Raw genomic sequence first — 18,292 nt, 5'->3', positions numbered from 1 at the left:
ACTGTCAATATGTTTCTTGTCTTATTTTAGGGGATAAGTAAAGATATTCTAGACAGTGTCTAACATCAGGGTAGGTAAGAGATGTTTGGGTTTGTTTTTTTTTTTTAAATCTTTCATGTTTAATACTAGACCTAAAGCCATAAAGAAGTGACTATAAGCTGTAGTCTATCAAGCAAATAGTGATTATAAAATTCCTTCTCTGTCTCTCTTCAGAAGTTAATGGAGTGTTTCAAGCCTTGCATCTGTATGACTGTTTTGGGATCTCATAGCAGAGCTGCATAGTCAAATAGATTACCATTGTGGGGCCACAATTTCAAAGCATTTCAAACTGTTTTCCAAATCATGTACAGTTCTGAATTTCCCATGTGCATATGGCTTCTCATATGCAAGATTTTGCATGAAAACAGACACAGCCTTATTGACACAGCTCCACATGTACCTGGAAACCAGGCGGTCTGCTTCTGTGCTGCTTCTCAGTGGGGGGAGTGATGGAGCAATCCCATCCCCCAGAAATAATGTCCATTTTTCATCCGGTACAGGAATGTTTATCAAGGTTGAACTATTAAGTCCCTTCAGCACTTGAGACTTTCAGCAGGTATTTCTGTGAGTAAAAGCCCTTTGGGATAAGTGAGAGGAAGCGCATTACCAGGAGAGAGCAGCCTGGTGACCAGGGAAAGAGGAGACAGAGAGGCTGTAGCTTTGCAGCTGGTGCCTGAGAGCAGGCTGACTCCCCAGCTCTCCTCTTTAACATCCCCAAACTGCTCAGAATTATTGGTTTCCTAATATTATCTTGGAAAAGGCTCAGTTTTCTCTGATGCATTTTCTCTCCTTTCACAGCTCTAACTGAACGGCTCTACAGCACTGGCACCTAGGCTGTCTTTGCCTCATCTTTTATTATACATACAGGAGGGGTTTGGCCTGTTCCCTATGGCCCCTGGAACAACAGGAGGGGAGGTTTAGGAGAGCCTGAAAACTTTGTCGATCTGTCTTTTGGTGCTTTGTCTTACTGTGAGTAGAGCAATAGGGAGGGAGAGCAGAGTTTGTGAGAGGATCTGAGGAGGGAAAACAGGAGGGAGGGAAGCTGAGAAACTTACAGCAAAGGAAAGCTGGGAAGAGACAAATAAGTTAAGAAACTAAAAGAAGAAAAGGAGAGTTAGACATGACAAAAACGGAAAAAATAATGTGGGCTTGACCGTGGCTTGGGAAGGAACCCAAGTGTAAGATCATGCTCAGGGCAGGGTCATGTTTGGTTGGGGTCTGAGTATCTCCAAGGGAATTCAAACTGGGCTTTCACATCCCCTCCTGGGCAACCTGTCCCAGTGCTTCACCCTCCTCGCTATGAAGAGGGTTTTTCACTATGTCTGATGAGAATTTCCCTTTTCACAACTTGTGGGTGCTGCTTCTTGTACTTTGGCTGTACCCCTCTGAGGAGACTCTGGGCACAGCCCCCCCCATGCAGCCTCGTGGGCCCCAGCGTAGGGAAATAATGGCCTCCCTCGACTCGGCGGCCCCCTCGCTGACCCCCACTCCATGGGCAGCCCCCTACTTGCATCAGTATTGGGACACTAAACACAATGTATTGGCCTAGCAACGACCGCCCACGAACAGACTCCGAGGTGCTGGTCACCACCCTGGAGCCCAGCGGCCCGGTCTTTCACCTGTGTTGCAGTCCCCCGTCCAGTCCATATGGCCCTACTTGGTCACATAAGTGCTAAGGGAAACCAGGACAAAAGTCTTACTGAGTCAGCGTGGACAACAGCCGCCGTCCCCCCGTCCGTAGGGAATAATCACTTCCCTTGAACACACAAACACCTCCCTGCTTTTATATTATTTTTTGCCTTCTGTTTGTATTAGGGACTTGTAAAGACTGATGAGATATGGTTATGAGTCATATCAGGACCTAGCAGGCAACTTTCTTCAGCCATTTGCACTGAACTTTTTCAATTTTTTTTTTTTTAACTACTTTGTGCAAATAAACTGAAGGTACTTTGTACACACCAAGTACAAATAAAAGGACAGTGCTCCTGAAGTTGAAGCCCTCCTGATGGCTTTTGTTCTAAATCTAATTCTTAACTTAATTTCCTAAATCAAACAAACCATGAGATAAAATGAGTACCATGAGCAAGAGTCCCGCTGCGACACGAGGCGCAACACCAGCCATGGCCTCTGGTGGGAACCAGAGGTGCGATGAAAACTGCCTGAGGGCAGAAGGATGAGGTGAGCACTAACTGCGTGATGTCATTGCTCTGGTATCCACGCCGCTTGTGCTTAGCTAGGAGTAGGTAGAGGAGTCAAAGCTCAAGTGAGAAGATTCTGTCCAAAAGGCACCGAATGGAGAAGAAATAGAGCTGTAGAGTCAGAAGGGAGACTTGAGATGGAAGGCCACCTCCAGCTAGATAACTGTATCAGTAATCACATGTTAAGCTGTAATTGCCTAGGAAATGGCGTAAGAAATATCGAAGTTGGGTATGGGTGTAATAGATTTGGGATCAATGAGGAAAAGGAATTAGGGGTGAGTGGTTTATTTGGGGGGAGTTTGGGCAGAGGAAAGGAGACGTGGCGTGGTAAAAAGGTGGGTTCAAGAAAAGGAAAAAATGGGGAATAAGGTATAAAATGAAGGAGGAGCACAAGAAATGGGAGGATCTTGTGACGAGGGAGTGCGGCTGCCTCCAGGCAGTGGTGAAGCCGGCCTGTGGGCCCAAGCTCCCAGGGATGCTGGGGGCAACCCCTGTGGACAACCAGATTCTCCACCAGGTCTATAGCTGAAAGACAGTGCAGGAGTGGGGAGTAAGGAGGGATAAGCTTGTAAGGAAGGATAGACTCGTACCTTAGTACTCAGTGCAGGAGGCAAGGCAGCGGAATTGGAATTTAATAGCACTTACTAGTGATTTTTCAGTTTTCTTTATAATAATTTAACCAATATATTAATGTAACCACTGTATCAATACTAACAGTAAGCAATAGAATTGTAACTCAATATTACTTGAAGTTATATAATTGTGAAGTAATATTGCTAACAATAGTGGTGTTTTTATTAGCCAATTAAGGTATTAGCTTTTTTTTAAAAAGATGTGCTGCCTAATCAATAACCATTATAATCCCCCTAATCAGTTACGTCTCAAGCCTCCAAACTAATAGCGGAGAGGTGAACTTAGGGAGTAACAAGTACATTAGCAAAACAGGAGACAAACTGATCTCTTTTTTTTAGAAGGCTTTGTCAGCAATTTTAAAAATTATTGTTTGCCTAGTGCTTTTGATGCTCTTGATACTAATCCATGGATAAGAAAATACGGTTACTATTTTGAGAATCTTAGAAAGTTCTCTTTCTAAAGTAGCTGGAGACTTTCCTAGTATCGACACTAGAGTGAAATGGGAGGGTGGAAGTGGAGGAATGCGGGTTGATAACCCAATGCCTAATTTTTATATCTTCCTAAAGGCAGCTGCTTGATAGAGACTGGATGGTGCGAACTCCTACTTAAAAAATAATAAGTAAATAAAAAATCCCAGGTTGTTACTGGACAGCCAGTTAAAAAAAAAAAAAAAAAAAAGTGGTGCTGATGGGGAAGATAGAGAATTGCTTATTGGCAGTTTGATGCTTCTTGATACCTGTCAACCTAGAAATAGTTATAAGTGATTCATGTTTAACTACTCCTATCTTTATGGAAAGGAAAAAGCTATCAAGCCAACCTTCCATCATTTCAGGTGTTAGCATTCTAGTTAGCTATTTTGTAGCATTGCCCAATGCTGACAGATAGTCCTTAAAACAGTTCAGAAATAGCTGCATACTAAGAGCATTGATCTTTATGTATTTTTATGGCATTTCACTATGATCCGTAAAGCAGTTACTAAAAGCAGGATATATCAGGGCACGAGATCTTTATTGCCTCTTCCCCTGTCCTCTGACCAATGGCAGTGGCTCTGAGGAGAAGCATCTCCAACATACGTGAGGTCACGCACACTTCAAGGCCACTCATATGTACCCCAGCCATACGAGCTTCCCTAAATTCTGGCTATTATAGAGAGAAATTAATTTCTCTGAATAATAACCTGTTCTAGAGTTCAAATTTTTTACCTTTCTAGGAAGAAATAATAAGAATGCACCCTTCACGAGAGGTACTGCCAGTCTGTGAAGAACAGAAGGTATGTAATCATGAACTGGCTATGACCGTGTTCCTGAGCTCTACCTTAAGAGAAGCTACTTCAAGCTCAGGTTACTCTATAACCACCTGGAGCTGGTAGCGGCTCCTGTGTACACCAGCTGACCAGGACATGGCCTGCAGCCATCATATTCATTCACAGAGGTCACTAAATGGCATTGGAAAGTAACAGCCTTCAGTAGCAGCTCAAACAGCGTACTTGCAGCGATGACAGAGCCTCTCTCCGAGGGTTTCTCCCGAGCCATGCGAGGCAGTTTTAAGATTGTGTGTGTTCTAGTTGAATGGTCAGGAGTCACAACACTCGGGTACAGTTTGGCATGGCAAAGTAATAAGATACAGGTATTGCTTACGAAGCAGCATTGATGCATTCTGGACAGTACAGATTCAGTAGAAAACATAGACCCCATTCAAGTTGCTTTTAAGCTAACTCTGTTTCAGATGAAATAGTTCAGATGTGCAACAAACTGGCAGAAAGTGATAGCAGTGAATATATGGTAAAAGAAACTCTAAAGAAACCTATTTCCATGAATACTCAATGTCCCCACCAATACTACAGTCCCCACCAATACACGTCCCCACCAATACTACAGTCAAGAGCTCAGAAAGCAGTAATCTGGAAAACCTGATGTTACTGTGTTGGTCAACCAGTAAATATCGATGTAGTGCTTTGGTATCATTGCAGACAGTTACCCAGCTTCTGTGAGCATGCCCTACTGCAATGAATCTGGCTGGGTTAGGCCCACCTCTCTCTGCCCCCCAAGTTGGGCTTATTAAACCAGAGCACAGCAGACACGCAATTTCTGTAGGTAACATCAAGAGTTACCTACATTTGACTTTCCTCATTTCACAACCCACACTCCTACCCCTAAAAATACACATGCTTCACCCACAGAACCATTACCTCACAGCCTTTTATTTCCTTTTCTTTTTGGCTGAATCTTCTAACCTATTTAAAAAAAAAAAAAAAAAAAATTCCCCAGCACGCTGTTATCTCCGGTTATAGCACCAGGAAGGTGTGCTGGGGCCAAATTGGGCACGATGGAATTTGCCGTGGGGAAACCCGCTGATGACAGTGGAACCCGCCCGCGTGTGAATTCCCATGGCTCCTGCCACCCCTTTATAAGCAGGTGGAGGTGCGGCAAGGCTGGCAGGACAAGTGGGCAGCAGCCGAGCACTCACTGGAGCACAGAAATGGCTGGCTTCGGCAGCAAGAGCTTGGTCCTGGTTTCCCTGTTGGGGCTCCTGGCGCTGCTCCTGTGCGGCACCTCTGAAGGTGAGTGAGCTTGGGCGTTTGGCCCCAGGAAGAGGTTCTCGGCGCTGCTCCGCAGCGTGCCAGCCACGCCGGGGTGTGCATGCTCGCAGCTGGCAGCAGGACGAGGGTGAGGTGGAAATGAATTGTTTTAGCAAAGTATGCTGCCTAATCCTCCTTTTCTGCGGATGGGGAGCTGGATAGTCAGGGGGCGGAGCAGGGAGTACCCTAGGCAGCGTGGTCCAAATGGGTTTTATTTACTTTGTTGTTTTCCTTCATTCCAGCACAAAGCAATCAGGATTGCTGCCTGTCTTACACTAAAGTGCGTCTGCCTCGGTGGGCCCTAAAGGGTTATACTGAACAGCTCTCCAGTGAAGTCTGCGATATCCATGCAATCATGTAAGTTACTTTCAGACGATCTTCTGTTTTTTCTGGCATGTGTTAACCTTAGGATGACCATTTGGGCAGAAACAATGATTTGAACATTATAAGCATGATTTTTTTTCTCACTTTTTCAAAATGTTAAATTAACCGAATAGATTGTATATAATACCTGTAAACAAAATACACAACCTCTAGTTGACAGGGACTACTAACTCACAGGACAGCCGCACAATGTAAATAATAAATCTGACTGTTTAGGAATCAGCTGTGCAAAGACAGACGTGCTTTGTCTCCAGCTGACGGCCACTCTAGCCAACACAGGGTGTTCCCTTGCTAAAATCTGTTAACAGACACATAAGCAACAATAGTTTTCTTAATTCACAGAGATCAGAATTTTTTTTCCATAAGGTTTTAGCCCTCCTAAATGACGACCTGTCACCTTAGCTTGACAGAAACTATTCTCCTTAGTCTCACAAATTATTTCTGGCCTCCAGCAAAGTTCTTTGTTTCAGTAGTTCCAATAAATTGAACACAACTTTATGGTGCAAAAAATGACCCCTGAGACTGAAGCAGCTATTACATTTATTTCACTAGGTGTTTCTTTTTGTTCATATAGCATTGGAGGGGTTGTGGAGCATCCCATATCTAACCGGCATTCACAAAAGCAGTTGCTATAGTTTATTACATAGAGTAACTATGATGCATGTTTCTGACCAAATGAATTCCACAGTATTTACTAGCAGTGATTTCTAATGATTTACTGATCTCTTTATTGTTATTTCTTTTCCAGTTTCCACACTTATGGTGGGCTGAATGCCTGTGTAAATCCTAAGGATGGCTGGGTGAAGAAGCATCTTCTTTTCCTGAGGTAGGAATCTAAAAATCTAAATACCACTAGGCTGATGAAAAGAGAGTATGTATGAAAGCCCATTTCTTACATCTCCTGAATGCCACTTCTGATGGCAATGCTGAACACATTTGTCTTTCCATCTCCTGTCAGACATGGCTACTCCTTTTCAGAGTCTTCTTGGGGACAGTTGTGTCACATGTCCCTTTTTCTACCTGAGCTATTCTCTCAGGAGGCACTATATCTTGGAGAGAGAAACCTATAATTGACCTGGGGCTGAGGTCATTACTTATGTGTGTTCTCTTGTTCTTTTAACAGCCATAAGCTCAAGAAGATGTCAATGTGATACGGTTTCCAGCAGGGAACTAAACACAGACGTGGCTGAAGAACCACTAGGTTCAACCTGTCGGTTGAGATCGTCGTCTTGTACACTGTTGTGTGCTTACTCACCACTATCTCTGGCTTCTTTGGAACCGTTGAACTTCTTGAGTTGATTCATATTGCATCGCTGTTTTGCTTGAATTAAGCATTTGGTTAAAGTTTCTATTTTTACTAATATGTGTATGTTACTAATATGACGTAAGAGTGCTGTTTAGTAAGGACTACCTTAAGCTGTTGTAGAGCATGAGTTTTATTAAGTTTATTGCATGTTATGTTTGTTTTGTTCAGCATGTGTAAAGCGGGTTATTTATTCTGTTTATTTTGTTACTTCTTTGACACTGCCTTTTGCCAAAATGTTTCTTTTTAACTGTAGTTAGCATTATAATACTTCCTGAACTATTGTTAAACAAAGTCTGCTTGTGGAAAAAATGGAAAGCGGAGTTTAAAAAAAATAAATGTTAAAATCTACACACTCTGTGTGATATGTTTATTTTTTTAATTGAAAAAGGTGACTTCCCCTGCAAATGAATTCCTTTGCTTATGAGCCTCCAGCTGAAACAATTACCCAAGTGTATTCACACCTGTTAAAGCCACTTTCCACCTTGCTCACTTTGTTTGCCTTATAGGTAGCTATGACCTCCATAGGGTATAATTCCTCCCTCTCCCCCAGAGAGCTGCCACCTACAAAGCTTTTGCTTAACATTAAGACCAGTTCTTAGCTCAATTTCATCTTAATCACACTTGAGAGAATTTCTCTTACCAGTCTGTCTATTTATTCAGGAGAAACCTTACATATATTGTTACAGGGCAAGCTTCTGGCTCGTTCACCGAGAAGGATTCTGATTATGGTAACACAGCCTACTCTCAACTTAAAGGGCTATCTCTAGAGGAGAAATTTGCAGTGCTTTCCTCCCCTTTATGCGTTTCCTATAGTATCCTATGACTTCTAGCATAATGAGGTTTTCCTGATGCAGGATGTCTTGATGGAGATCTGCAGGCACTACTGCAGTACAAATGATGCCTGATAAAAGTAATGGGACTTCATGGAGTAGGCAGGACATGGGTGCAGGTTGAATGGGGAAGGCTGCTCAGCTTTTTAGGTGCCATTACATGGCCCACACGGACTTCAGGGATGTGACCAAGCAGGCTCTGTAGGTGTAGTCTTCTCATTGTCAGCACCAGAGTCTTGCAGATAAATCCATGCCTTGGCTTTTGGTACCTTTCAGTCATAGAGACAGAAGCATTAATGTTAATTTAATTTAAACTTAAATGTAAAGTATTTTTGGTGTCCTTGAGAGAGGAGCTGAGAGGTGTTAGGGTTTTTAAATGGTGTTCATGAGTGTAAGGCTGTTATTTTCTGGTTTCAAAACTTGCTAGAATTTCAGCAATCTGCTTGTGGCTCTGCAAATCTGGGAACCGGCAATTCTCTGTGGTTGAAGCTCTGAAGAAGCAAGATTAATTGGCTTTAATTTCCAGCAGGTGGATTCTATGTCCCTGATATTAAGCATATCATGTAAGAAGCTATCAGCCTTCTAGGGAGGAGTAATTACTCAGCATGTTCCCTGGGAATCCCCTTGACTTCTGGGCAAAACAGCAGAGCTCTGCCTCATACCTGCTACAACTAGTGCGGGCTCCTGCTTGGGCTCAGATTGCTTGCAGGCTAAATCAGGCACCAATAAAATGGTACAGACACAGTGAAAGAATTTGTGTTAACAGCGTCAGAAGGTGAGGTTCCCCAAGCCTGCCTTGGGAATAGGTAGGCATCGGTGGAGATGTTAGGAACCAGAGCTGTATATTAGCTTGGTGCAGAAAAGCCTGGAGTCCAAGCTAGTGAATTCAAAGCAGGGGAGCAAAATAAGAAAGTGAAGACTGATGTGTGAAATTCTGTGGGTGGCTCTTTGTACTCCCAGGCTGGGCCAGTTAAAAGTTTTGTATTGCTTCTGTAACTCGTCCTTCCTCTTGTCAGCCATGGCTCTATCACCACAAAACCCCAGACGCTTCATCCACAGAGCTATGACTTGTGGGATTTTTTTTTTAGTTCCTCTTATTCCGGTTGAATATTTTTTTATAACCAACCTCATTGGAGAAAAAAAAATTCAAAATTGCTTCCTATGCTCAAGAACATAAATTGATAAGGTGGTTACGTTACTGGTAGGAAATTCCATGTCCAAATAGCACATCCCTGCATGCATTCCTGAGGATACAAATAGGTATTATAAGCGAGCGCTGTATCTCCAAAATCATCGTATCAGAGGCACGTTTTTGTAAGTAACCTTAAGTGGCCAGTTAAAAGTTCTGACAGCTCTGAAAATCACGACCATTTCTAGGAAAGCCTGAATCCTGATTACTTTGGAGGGGCTGCTCTGTATTTGTGTAGGTAAGTTTCTTTTTCCTCTATAACTTTGGCCCTCAGCTCCTAATTCGGCACGTACAATTTTGTTGAATAATTTGAGCTGCAGTCTTAGATGGTCATTTGGGGACCTTTTCCCTTCCATTTATATAATTTTAAAAAAAAAAAAAAATATTTTTTCTTGCAAAATGCCAATGAGGCTTTTTACTAGAGCTTGGATATCATTTGGATAATGGCTGTGAGAGCTTTCCCTTCAAAGTCTCAGCACAACTTCATACTTCAGTTCCAAAGCCTCCTGTTCTCGCTGTATTGAGACCAGTCCTCGGTGATTCCTGTGCCTGCTGGAGTATTATTATTGAATCCTATTTGTGCGTATTCTTTTGGTGTGGTTGGTTTGTTTGTTTGTTTTGTTGTTTGGGATTTTTTAATGTTTATTTTTGCTTCTTTTTTAATTCCTTTTTTCTAAAAGCAATCTCACACCATTCCCAGTCAGGACACTGCAGCATTTCATTAGCTTGGGATCTTTGACAGAAAAATTTCTCTTCATATATTGAATCATAATTAGATTTACTCATTTCTTCATATTTTTTTCTCCCACTCCAGCACAAAGCAACAAAATAACTTAGGACTGCATGGACAGTGATTTTTGTAATTAATAGCAAACCTTCTGCTGATTTAATTTTGCTGTTAAAATATAAAACCTGCCACATCTCATCTGCTGGGCAAGTACTAACAAGGTATTTGTTGAATTACTGTTCATTTGATGGTAGCTCCGAACTATTAGTTGAAGACTTTTTCTCTTGGTTTTTCCACCTTCCACACAAAGAGGGGTTGTAAAGCATGTGCAAATCCAAGAGACATGGGTGAAGGCCCTTCTTAGCCTGCGGTATGCATGTTTTCAAGTATATCTGAAAACCAAGCATTACTGGGTGTGCTTAGTGACAATGACACTTTTAGCTCTTTCATAGGGGTGTTGATAATTGGTCAGTTATTTTCAATTACCAGTACCAACGAAGCCACATGTCACTGAACTTCACTCCTGATGAACTGGAATGCATTATTCAGCTGTAATTTTCTTGAGAAGTGAATCAGGGAATTCATGAATCAAGAAGGGCTTTAGGCTCATGACACCATCACTTGATTTTAATGGCATACGTCCAGCTGGATAAACATCAGAACAATACAGATGATCAATTGTAACAAGCCTTCTGTATGCTGAGCTCTCAGTTGTGTTATACCCTGACAGTCTTATTCCAAATACCAGGCTACAGGCAACATCCTTTGCCAAAATATGACTCACAAAAGAAGTTTTTAATCTTCAGACTAAAACCATTGCATTGTGTATGCTAAGTTTACGAACCAATTATAGCTGTATGACTGTACATAAATGGAAAACTATGATCTATGTTCCTATGATCTTGTGGTTGCTATATTCTGGGACGTGTCAGCCTTAACTGTGCAGTGTTGCAGTCCTAACTCTGTTAAAGCTTTTTAAATTGCTGTGTTTCTTCCTTCTGCATTATCAGTTGCAGATAGCTTCCAGTCAAAGGTCACCAAGAGATGCTGACGTTAGAACATGTAAATATGATATACAATAGATACGGTGCTGTGGCTGCTCATATATTAAGCATAGTGTATCGCTCATGTGACTACTACCATAAATAAAACCAAGCATTTGTTTAATAGTCTTCTAGCTTCCTTGAATTTGCAGCATTATTCAAGGATTATGCAATCCAAAATACATATTTAATATAAAATCATGAGATGAAATTTAGAATACTGTATGCTTAAAAAGCAAATACGTCACAGGAAAAGTAGAGACTAAAGTACTACTGTTAATTGCTATTATTACATCTACAACAGCATTTCTATAGTTTTGCTTATATGACTTCAGTTATACCCCCAAAATAAAGTAACACTTTTATTTGTAAGTATCTGCATCTACATTTCTGTGTTCCTGAAATTTTGCTACTCCCTAACGTTAAACTGAAAACTCTGTTGTTTGGGGGTTTTTTTTAATACTCTCTTTGTATCAAGGACACAATCGATAGTCTGGGTTGAGATCCCTTGAAAAACCAAATATGCTCTATATAGTGTCCATATACAGAATTCTGCTGGATACATTTACAATGCATGTCCTATACTAGGAGGATTTTATCTACCATCATGGCCACACAGCTGCATATACAAAAGCGAGGAAAAGAGGGATTGCACATGGCAGATTTTCCTAGACTAACAGTGCCAGCAAAGGGATAGGAAAATGCAAGGAGAAAGAGCTACCCGACTCTCAGAAGAGGTGACTGATGTAAGTGGGAGTTGACTTTGTATGGGTATCTGTTCTGTGGATAAAAAGTCTGCATCTCAAGTTCTGTTAAATTTGGTTACTTTCCAACTGTTAATATTCTTATTATTGGACAGGTGTCCAAGGAACATGTGAGATGCAATCACTAAGGTTCATTAAATATATAATTAATTCCTACATGTATTAATTTACAAATCTAACCTCTTGGTTAAATCTGTTTGTATGACCCTTGGATCCAATGCATTCCAGTGTACTAGGTTTTCACAATACTCCGTCTCCTGGAGTATCTTGATTTACCTAGAAATGTAAGCTTCAGGGTGATTCTTTTTTCTAGCCCTCAAAATTACGGAGAAAGCCTTGGAAAACAAAAGATGAAGAAGAACAGCTCAACAGCTTTTCACACCTAAGCTGGTTGTATGATGTTTTGATATCTGACTCATGTTTTTGAGTAGCAGCTGTAGTAGCAAAATTTAAAGGGAAGGTTATTGCCATGTTTCTTGCAGTGAATGCTACTTTCAGTTATCAGAAATTATGTTCTTGAGCATCTTTTTCAGTGAAAAAAAGTGCTGTTCTGGCTGAGGCTGAAGATGTGTATGTTCTTTCTATGTTTGGTTTATAGGTTTTTTTCTCCTTTGCTTCTTTGCTGTTGGAGATGGATGCAATGGCCCACAGGCTTCAGAGATTTAGCTTGCTCAAGGGCTAATATTAACTGTTTCTTGTGCCACTGTGAATGAGAAGACACACATAGGTAGTTGTAATAAGGTATCAGATAGGCTTTTCTGTTAGTTGGGGGTTTCTCAGCCTGTGAAGAATACCTCACTTGGGAAGATGATACACTCATGTTAAGAACGAGGGAGAGAGAGACAAACCAGCTTCTGGAAATGGGAACAGTGTGGCCCAGCACTTGGGCTCCCTGGTGAGAAAGCCTGAATGATAGGATCCATTTAATAGCTAGCTACCGGATAAAGCAACCTAGGAACCAAGAAACATTGAGATAGTGCAGCTGGGGTACCGTGATTAGTGAAGACGTGCACCAAAGTGTATGAAACAGAGCACTAAGTATTTCTTATTTCTGAGTCAAACCTTAGGTACAGTTGTGATGCGAATTGTAACTGTCTTCGCTTCTGGCCATGTGCCCATAAGTCAAGGCAAAACATTTATGTGTAGGTGAAAATTTTATGTGTAGGATGGTCTAGTAGAACAAAATTGTACTAGACTCCTATATCTTCTGGATGATAAAATTTAATCAAAACATAGATTGTTCTTGAAGGAACATGGCTTGCAAGGGGATAAACTCTGTACAAAGAATTCATATAACAAATATTGAGGTGACGGTAGACAGCATCATTAGGTACCAAGGGCAGAGAAACATGACAAATCTGTAAGAAGCTACAGCCTCATACCCGGGGGGAGCGGATGGCAAGGTGCTATGCACTGACTGGTCAAGCCATCTAATTAGAGTTGTGTCAGTGGAGATGGGTTCAAGTAAGTGGTCCAATTTGCAGTGAAATTGTCAATTACAGTGTCAAGATTAAACTAGTAGTTTAATATCCTTGCAGCATCATTGGTCAGGCACAAAGCTAGTGAGGATACTATAAACTTACAAAGTAGGCAAATGGGTCTTTGAGAATGATAGATTTAATGTGGCAGATAAATCAGAGCTGTAGAGTGGTCAGTGTGGTGACTTCAACTGTTCACTCAAATGTGGCAGTATCTCATGTATGAATAAGCTTTGTTATATAGCTGTACTTAAGGAATAAAAATCAAAATGCTCATGTAAAAGTTCGTCGTGAATATCTGAAAAATAATAATATTTTAGCTATATGCCTTACTACAGTGATTTCTTTTTTCAAATGTATATTTACTAGAGCTGGTTGAAAAATACAATTATGTGTTCCAGTGAGCATCTGAATGTTTCATATTGTTACGACTAGGAATAAATGGTCAAAATGTCTTTCAGAGACAATGCAAATCTCAAAGGTATCTGAGATACTGCAAATCTCAAAGAGTTTCTTATTCTATAGCATCCTCCAAACTGGTACGAGAGTAGGCAAAAATGTTTTATGAATTTGAAAGTGGGTAGTGCTGTATTAATGCTACTTACGATGAATGGATGATATACATATACATTGTTTTGCACATTCATATGAAGTACATCAAGAACACAGAGACAATGCAATAGTTCTACCACACTTAGTGAAGGCATATAGATATGTAGAAAACATGATGGTTTATGTGAAATGCTTAATGAATTTTGGCATTATAAAAATGAAATATAAATGCCCAAATGAGTTATTTTGACTTTTTTATTAAAAACAATGGTGACATGAACACACTTTCACTTTAATGAACCTGTGTTTTCTAAAACAAAGTGGCTTTCACCACTTATCTTTTTCAATTCTATTGTAGACTTACTAGAAATGCTGTTATTCTTTGGGAGCTTTCTGCTTCCTCCTGACTCAAAGTGGTTCAACTCAGTTTTGTATTAGGTGTATGCAGGAGCAGTGCTCCTCTATTTTCCTCACTAGGTGCATCCGGATAACTCACTGGCTTTCATCTTGCAGCTCAGACAATCTGACCGCAGAATACTTGCGTAATTACCCGATGCCGTCAGCTTTGCCATCTTCACTGGATGACACAGAGCTCTCCTTAACCAAAAGATCTTCAGCCTCCTACAGTGTGGACCATGGAAAGAAAGATTAAAGGTATTTTTGAGTTCTTCTCGGAGAGGGTAAGATAAATATGTTTTATTGGTTCTTCTGCATTGAGGTTTTGTTGTTGTGAGGTCTACCCATCAGCTTGGCAAGGTTAAGAGGAAAAGTTCTCCCTTAAAAAGTGGACAGCAAGGAAAAAATTTTCAGCTAAAAGTGAAAATTTGACTGAAACAAGTAAGAATGTATGGAATTTGCCTGACTGCATGGGATATGTAAGCTGTTTGCCAGAAATGGAAGATGGAAGAAAAGAGCAAAGAAGACAACTACTGTTCCTTTCTGGTACTTGTTATTACCTCACTGTAGGTAACCAACACATGCATCTATTTCTAACAGAAACTTATAGGTGACACACCTTCTAGGCAAGCGGCAATTGTTTGGGGTTTTTTTGGTTTTGTTTTTATTTTTTTTTTTTAATTAGAGATAACTTTAAATTGATGAAAACAGCCATGCAAAGATGAAAAACAATCTTTGGGAAAGAGAGCACTTTGTTCTATAACACACAGTCAGCTCTTTCTCCCAGAATAGGTCTTACCTAGTGTCGTGGTTTAACCCCAGCCAGCAACTAAGCCCCACACAGCCACTCACTCACTCCCCCCTGGTGGGGTGGGGGAGAGAATCAGAAGAGTAAAAATGAGAAAACTCACAGGTTGAGATAAAGACAGTTTAATAGGTAAAGCAAAAGCCATGCACACGCAAGCAAAGCAAAACAGGGAATTCATTCAAACACTTCCCATGGTCAGGCAGGTGTTCAGCCATCTCCAGGGAAGCGGGGCTCCATCACATGCAATGGTTACTTGGGAAGACAAACGCCATCACTCTGAACGTCGTTCCCCCCCGCCCCCCTTCTTCTTCCCCCAGCTTTACATGCTGAGCATGACGCCATATGGTACAGAACAGCCCTTTGGTCAGTTGGGGTCAGCTGTCCCAGCCGTGTCCCCTCCCAGCTTCTTGTGCACCCCCAGCCTCCTCGCTGGTGGGGTGGGGTGAGAGGCAGGAAAGGCCTTGACTCTGTGTAAGCCCTGCTCAGCAGTAATGAAAACATCCCTGTGTTATCATCAACACTGTTTTCAGCACAAATCCAAAACATAGCCCCATGCTAGCTACTATGAAGAAAATTAGCTCTATCCCAGCCAAAGCCAGCACACCTAGCAAACAGCAAACTCCTGGAAGATCATGTTCCTTATACAAGTAATGTAGTCTTAACATTTTTCATGGCTGTGGCGTCATGATTAGCATTAGAAATAACAGAGCAGAAGTGAGAAGGAACTCAAAACAACACACAGAGAAGTGCATGTGTATAGTGGTGTCTGTTCGGGCAAGAGGAAGCAGGTTATCTAAGCCAGAATAAAACAACCTTGAAAAAAATTACCTAAACCCATTTAATTCACCAAGCAGAAACAAGGAAATATCAGAGCACAGTCCTCCTGCATCTGACAGACCTAGCAATTATGAGAAAGGGCAGCATGCGAGAAAGGACAGCATGCAAAAACTCCCTTTAGCAAAAATTCACTGCACCCATTACTAACATAACAGAAATAGGAAGTGGCTTTCTACATCTTTCCCTTAAGTCAGACTACTCTTGGGCTGGTCTTTCTGATTTAGTTCAGCATACCACAGACTGACCTACTTCAGAACAAGTGGGTCATGGTACAACTTTAAATCAGGAAGCCTAAAACCAACTCTTCTCTGTAAGCGAGAGTGTGTTTGAGTCAGAAACACTTTCTTCTTGTTATCCTTCTTAGGACTTTGGCTCAAGAAAAGAGAGGTTTTGAGAACCTGTGACGGCAGGAAGAACCCTGGTTCTCAAAAGGAAGCTCTTCATTGTAACTGTATTAATTTTGCTTCATACTGTCCAACACAGTTGTCCCCAGCACTCCAGATAAGTGTATATTGCAGCCTTTCAAAGGCTTTTGAATATTGACTGATAGTGAGGTTTATAGAATCTTAACTTTCTGCCTCTCCTGCAAACTGCTGATATAAGCAAAAATGCACAGGGAGCAACCGATGTGTAAGTTACCTTTCCAGGCTGATAACATCCATACTTTTGATCTCTGTACATAAAAGCTGATTATCTCATCCAGAGAGAAAAATTGCTGCAGATCCTGGATTAATGTCTCAGCATTTGATTTTTCTTTCCAGTGTAGATATTTTCGAACTCTCGATGGTGCGTATGCAGATTCTTTGAAGTGGGTCTTTCATGGCTTAGAGGCTACGTGCACTCTTTGGATGCTAAAAAATATGAGGGCAACAATTTTGCCCCAGCAGTCTAAAAATTTTCTTTCTAAAAGTATACACTAGTTGCCCATTTCCCTGAACTTGAAAAAGAGTTGCATTTCTGCTTAACACTCAAGGTTTAGTGGTACGGACTTCAGGTCAGCCTGCTGCATCATCAGAGTCCCTGCTTGACTAGTCCTCAAGTAATTAGCTGTGTTTAAGTCCTTCCCTTCACTCCCTCACTACAGTTTTTACCTTTGCTGCCTAAAGTCTCCTTAGGTAATCCTACCTGTGCTACAACTCTGGTTCCGTTTTGCCAGAAAGACATACTGTTAGTTACTATATATTTATTTTGCAGACAGGCCTGTCCTGGGTGGCACTCTGGGAAAAACTTCATCTCAGCATAATGTTAGCTCTTTGTCCCCCACGCAAGTGGTCAACAATTTTTTTCTAGTTACCATATAGGAACAGAGCAAACAGGGCCATTATGCCAGTGCCTCTTTGGGACAGTCTGGATAGCAGGCACAGAGCTAAGAGGGATTGATTTGTTGTGACTCCACTGCTCCTAAATCTTCTGCTTGCAGAAGCAAGGAAAGGAGGTAAGAGCTGAGGCCTGGTTTGACTTACCATCTTTCAGTGTCATTATTGCCTTTTAATACCAGGTGGTGACAAGCTGTGAGGCGTGCATGTTCGGATGGAGATTTACAGCAAGAAAGTGAGGAGAGAACGTGCTGAACCACCAGGTACTGATGTGACGGAGCTCTGCAGCCGTTCCACTTCCCTCTCCCCTGTTTAGTCTGGGGCTGCATTTTCCCTTTCTGTATCTCATGAAAAGAAAACAAAAAAAAGCTTGTTGGCATATGATGTGCAATACCTTGAAAAAAATGATTGCTCAGGAATATCACAATAATTGATTCAATGATGCAAATACAATGCGGAAGTACAGAATTGAAGAGATGCTTACTACATAAGTTATAGTTGAACTGCAGATACTCCTCATTTATGCCGTAGAGAACTATCAAGCCTTTATATTTGACTAAAAAAATCAAATGTAGCACCTCCAGTTTGTGTTAAGTAATACTGAAGGCACCATAAAGGCTTCACGAATGTGTGTTTAAGAAGGACAAAGGTGTTAACTTAGGAAGCAGTGTTCATGCCATGTTCGTTGTTCACATCACTTAAGTTAAAAGAACAGAATTATAATCTGGGTGGATACATATTATGCTAAACAAATACAAAAACCTGTTAAGAAACTGGAGACTGCCAAGACTAGGCGTTGTTCAAAAAGTTATTTTTGAATAGGGTTGGTCCAAGTAAGTCAATTCAGTTGGAAAGCTGTTCGGATTATTTGTTTTCAGTAAAAATATTTATCTGCCTCAAGACTTTCCACATACAAATAAGACAAAAGATTCAAACAAACAAATGGGAATGAAAAACCCAGAGACCACTTTGTCCCCCAGTCACGTCCCAAAGTAAATCTGGAATTGGCCATTGTATTTTACTTCCTGGCTTTGAAAAACCAAAGGACTGTCTTCAAAGTGAAGCTGTAGGGAGCCATCTGGGTGTTTTTGGAAAAGTCACGTATTGTTATTCTGTTGACCCGTTGTCAACAATGTGGGCTATGAGGAGATTTGCTAAGTGAAAATGTGTTCACTGCTTCCCCCTATTGATGCTCTACAGTCATTTCTGCATAA

The 18,292-nt window shown here is 41.2% G+C and overlaps 1 protein-coding gene across 1 annotated transcript; it reads left to right on the top strand.

Moving 5' to 3' along the window:
- Nucleotides 1-5,195: 5,195 nt before the first annotated feature.
- On the top strand, nt 5,196-6,983 carry CCL20 (C-C motif chemokine ligand 20; the record flags this gene model as incomplete). Its single annotated transcript, XM_082319195.1, is given in 6 exon segments — nt 5,196-5,258; nt 5,261-5,320; nt 5,322-5,430; nt 5,691-5,805; nt 6,581-6,658; nt 6,956-6,983. Coding segments are annotated over 6 exon segments (453 nt in total).
- Between the last annotated feature and the right edge of the window lie 11,309 nt (nt 6,984-18,292).

The sequence above is a fragment of the Platalea leucorodia genome, assembly GCF_965183815.1.
Source record: "Platalea leucorodia genome assembly, chromosome: 8".
Lineage (NCBI taxonomy): Eukaryota > Metazoa > Chordata > Aves > Pelecaniformes > Threskiornithidae > Platalea > Platalea leucorodia.
The sequence above is the reverse complement of the archived record's forward strand: the minus strand, read 5'-3'. Positions and strand labels throughout refer to the sequence as shown.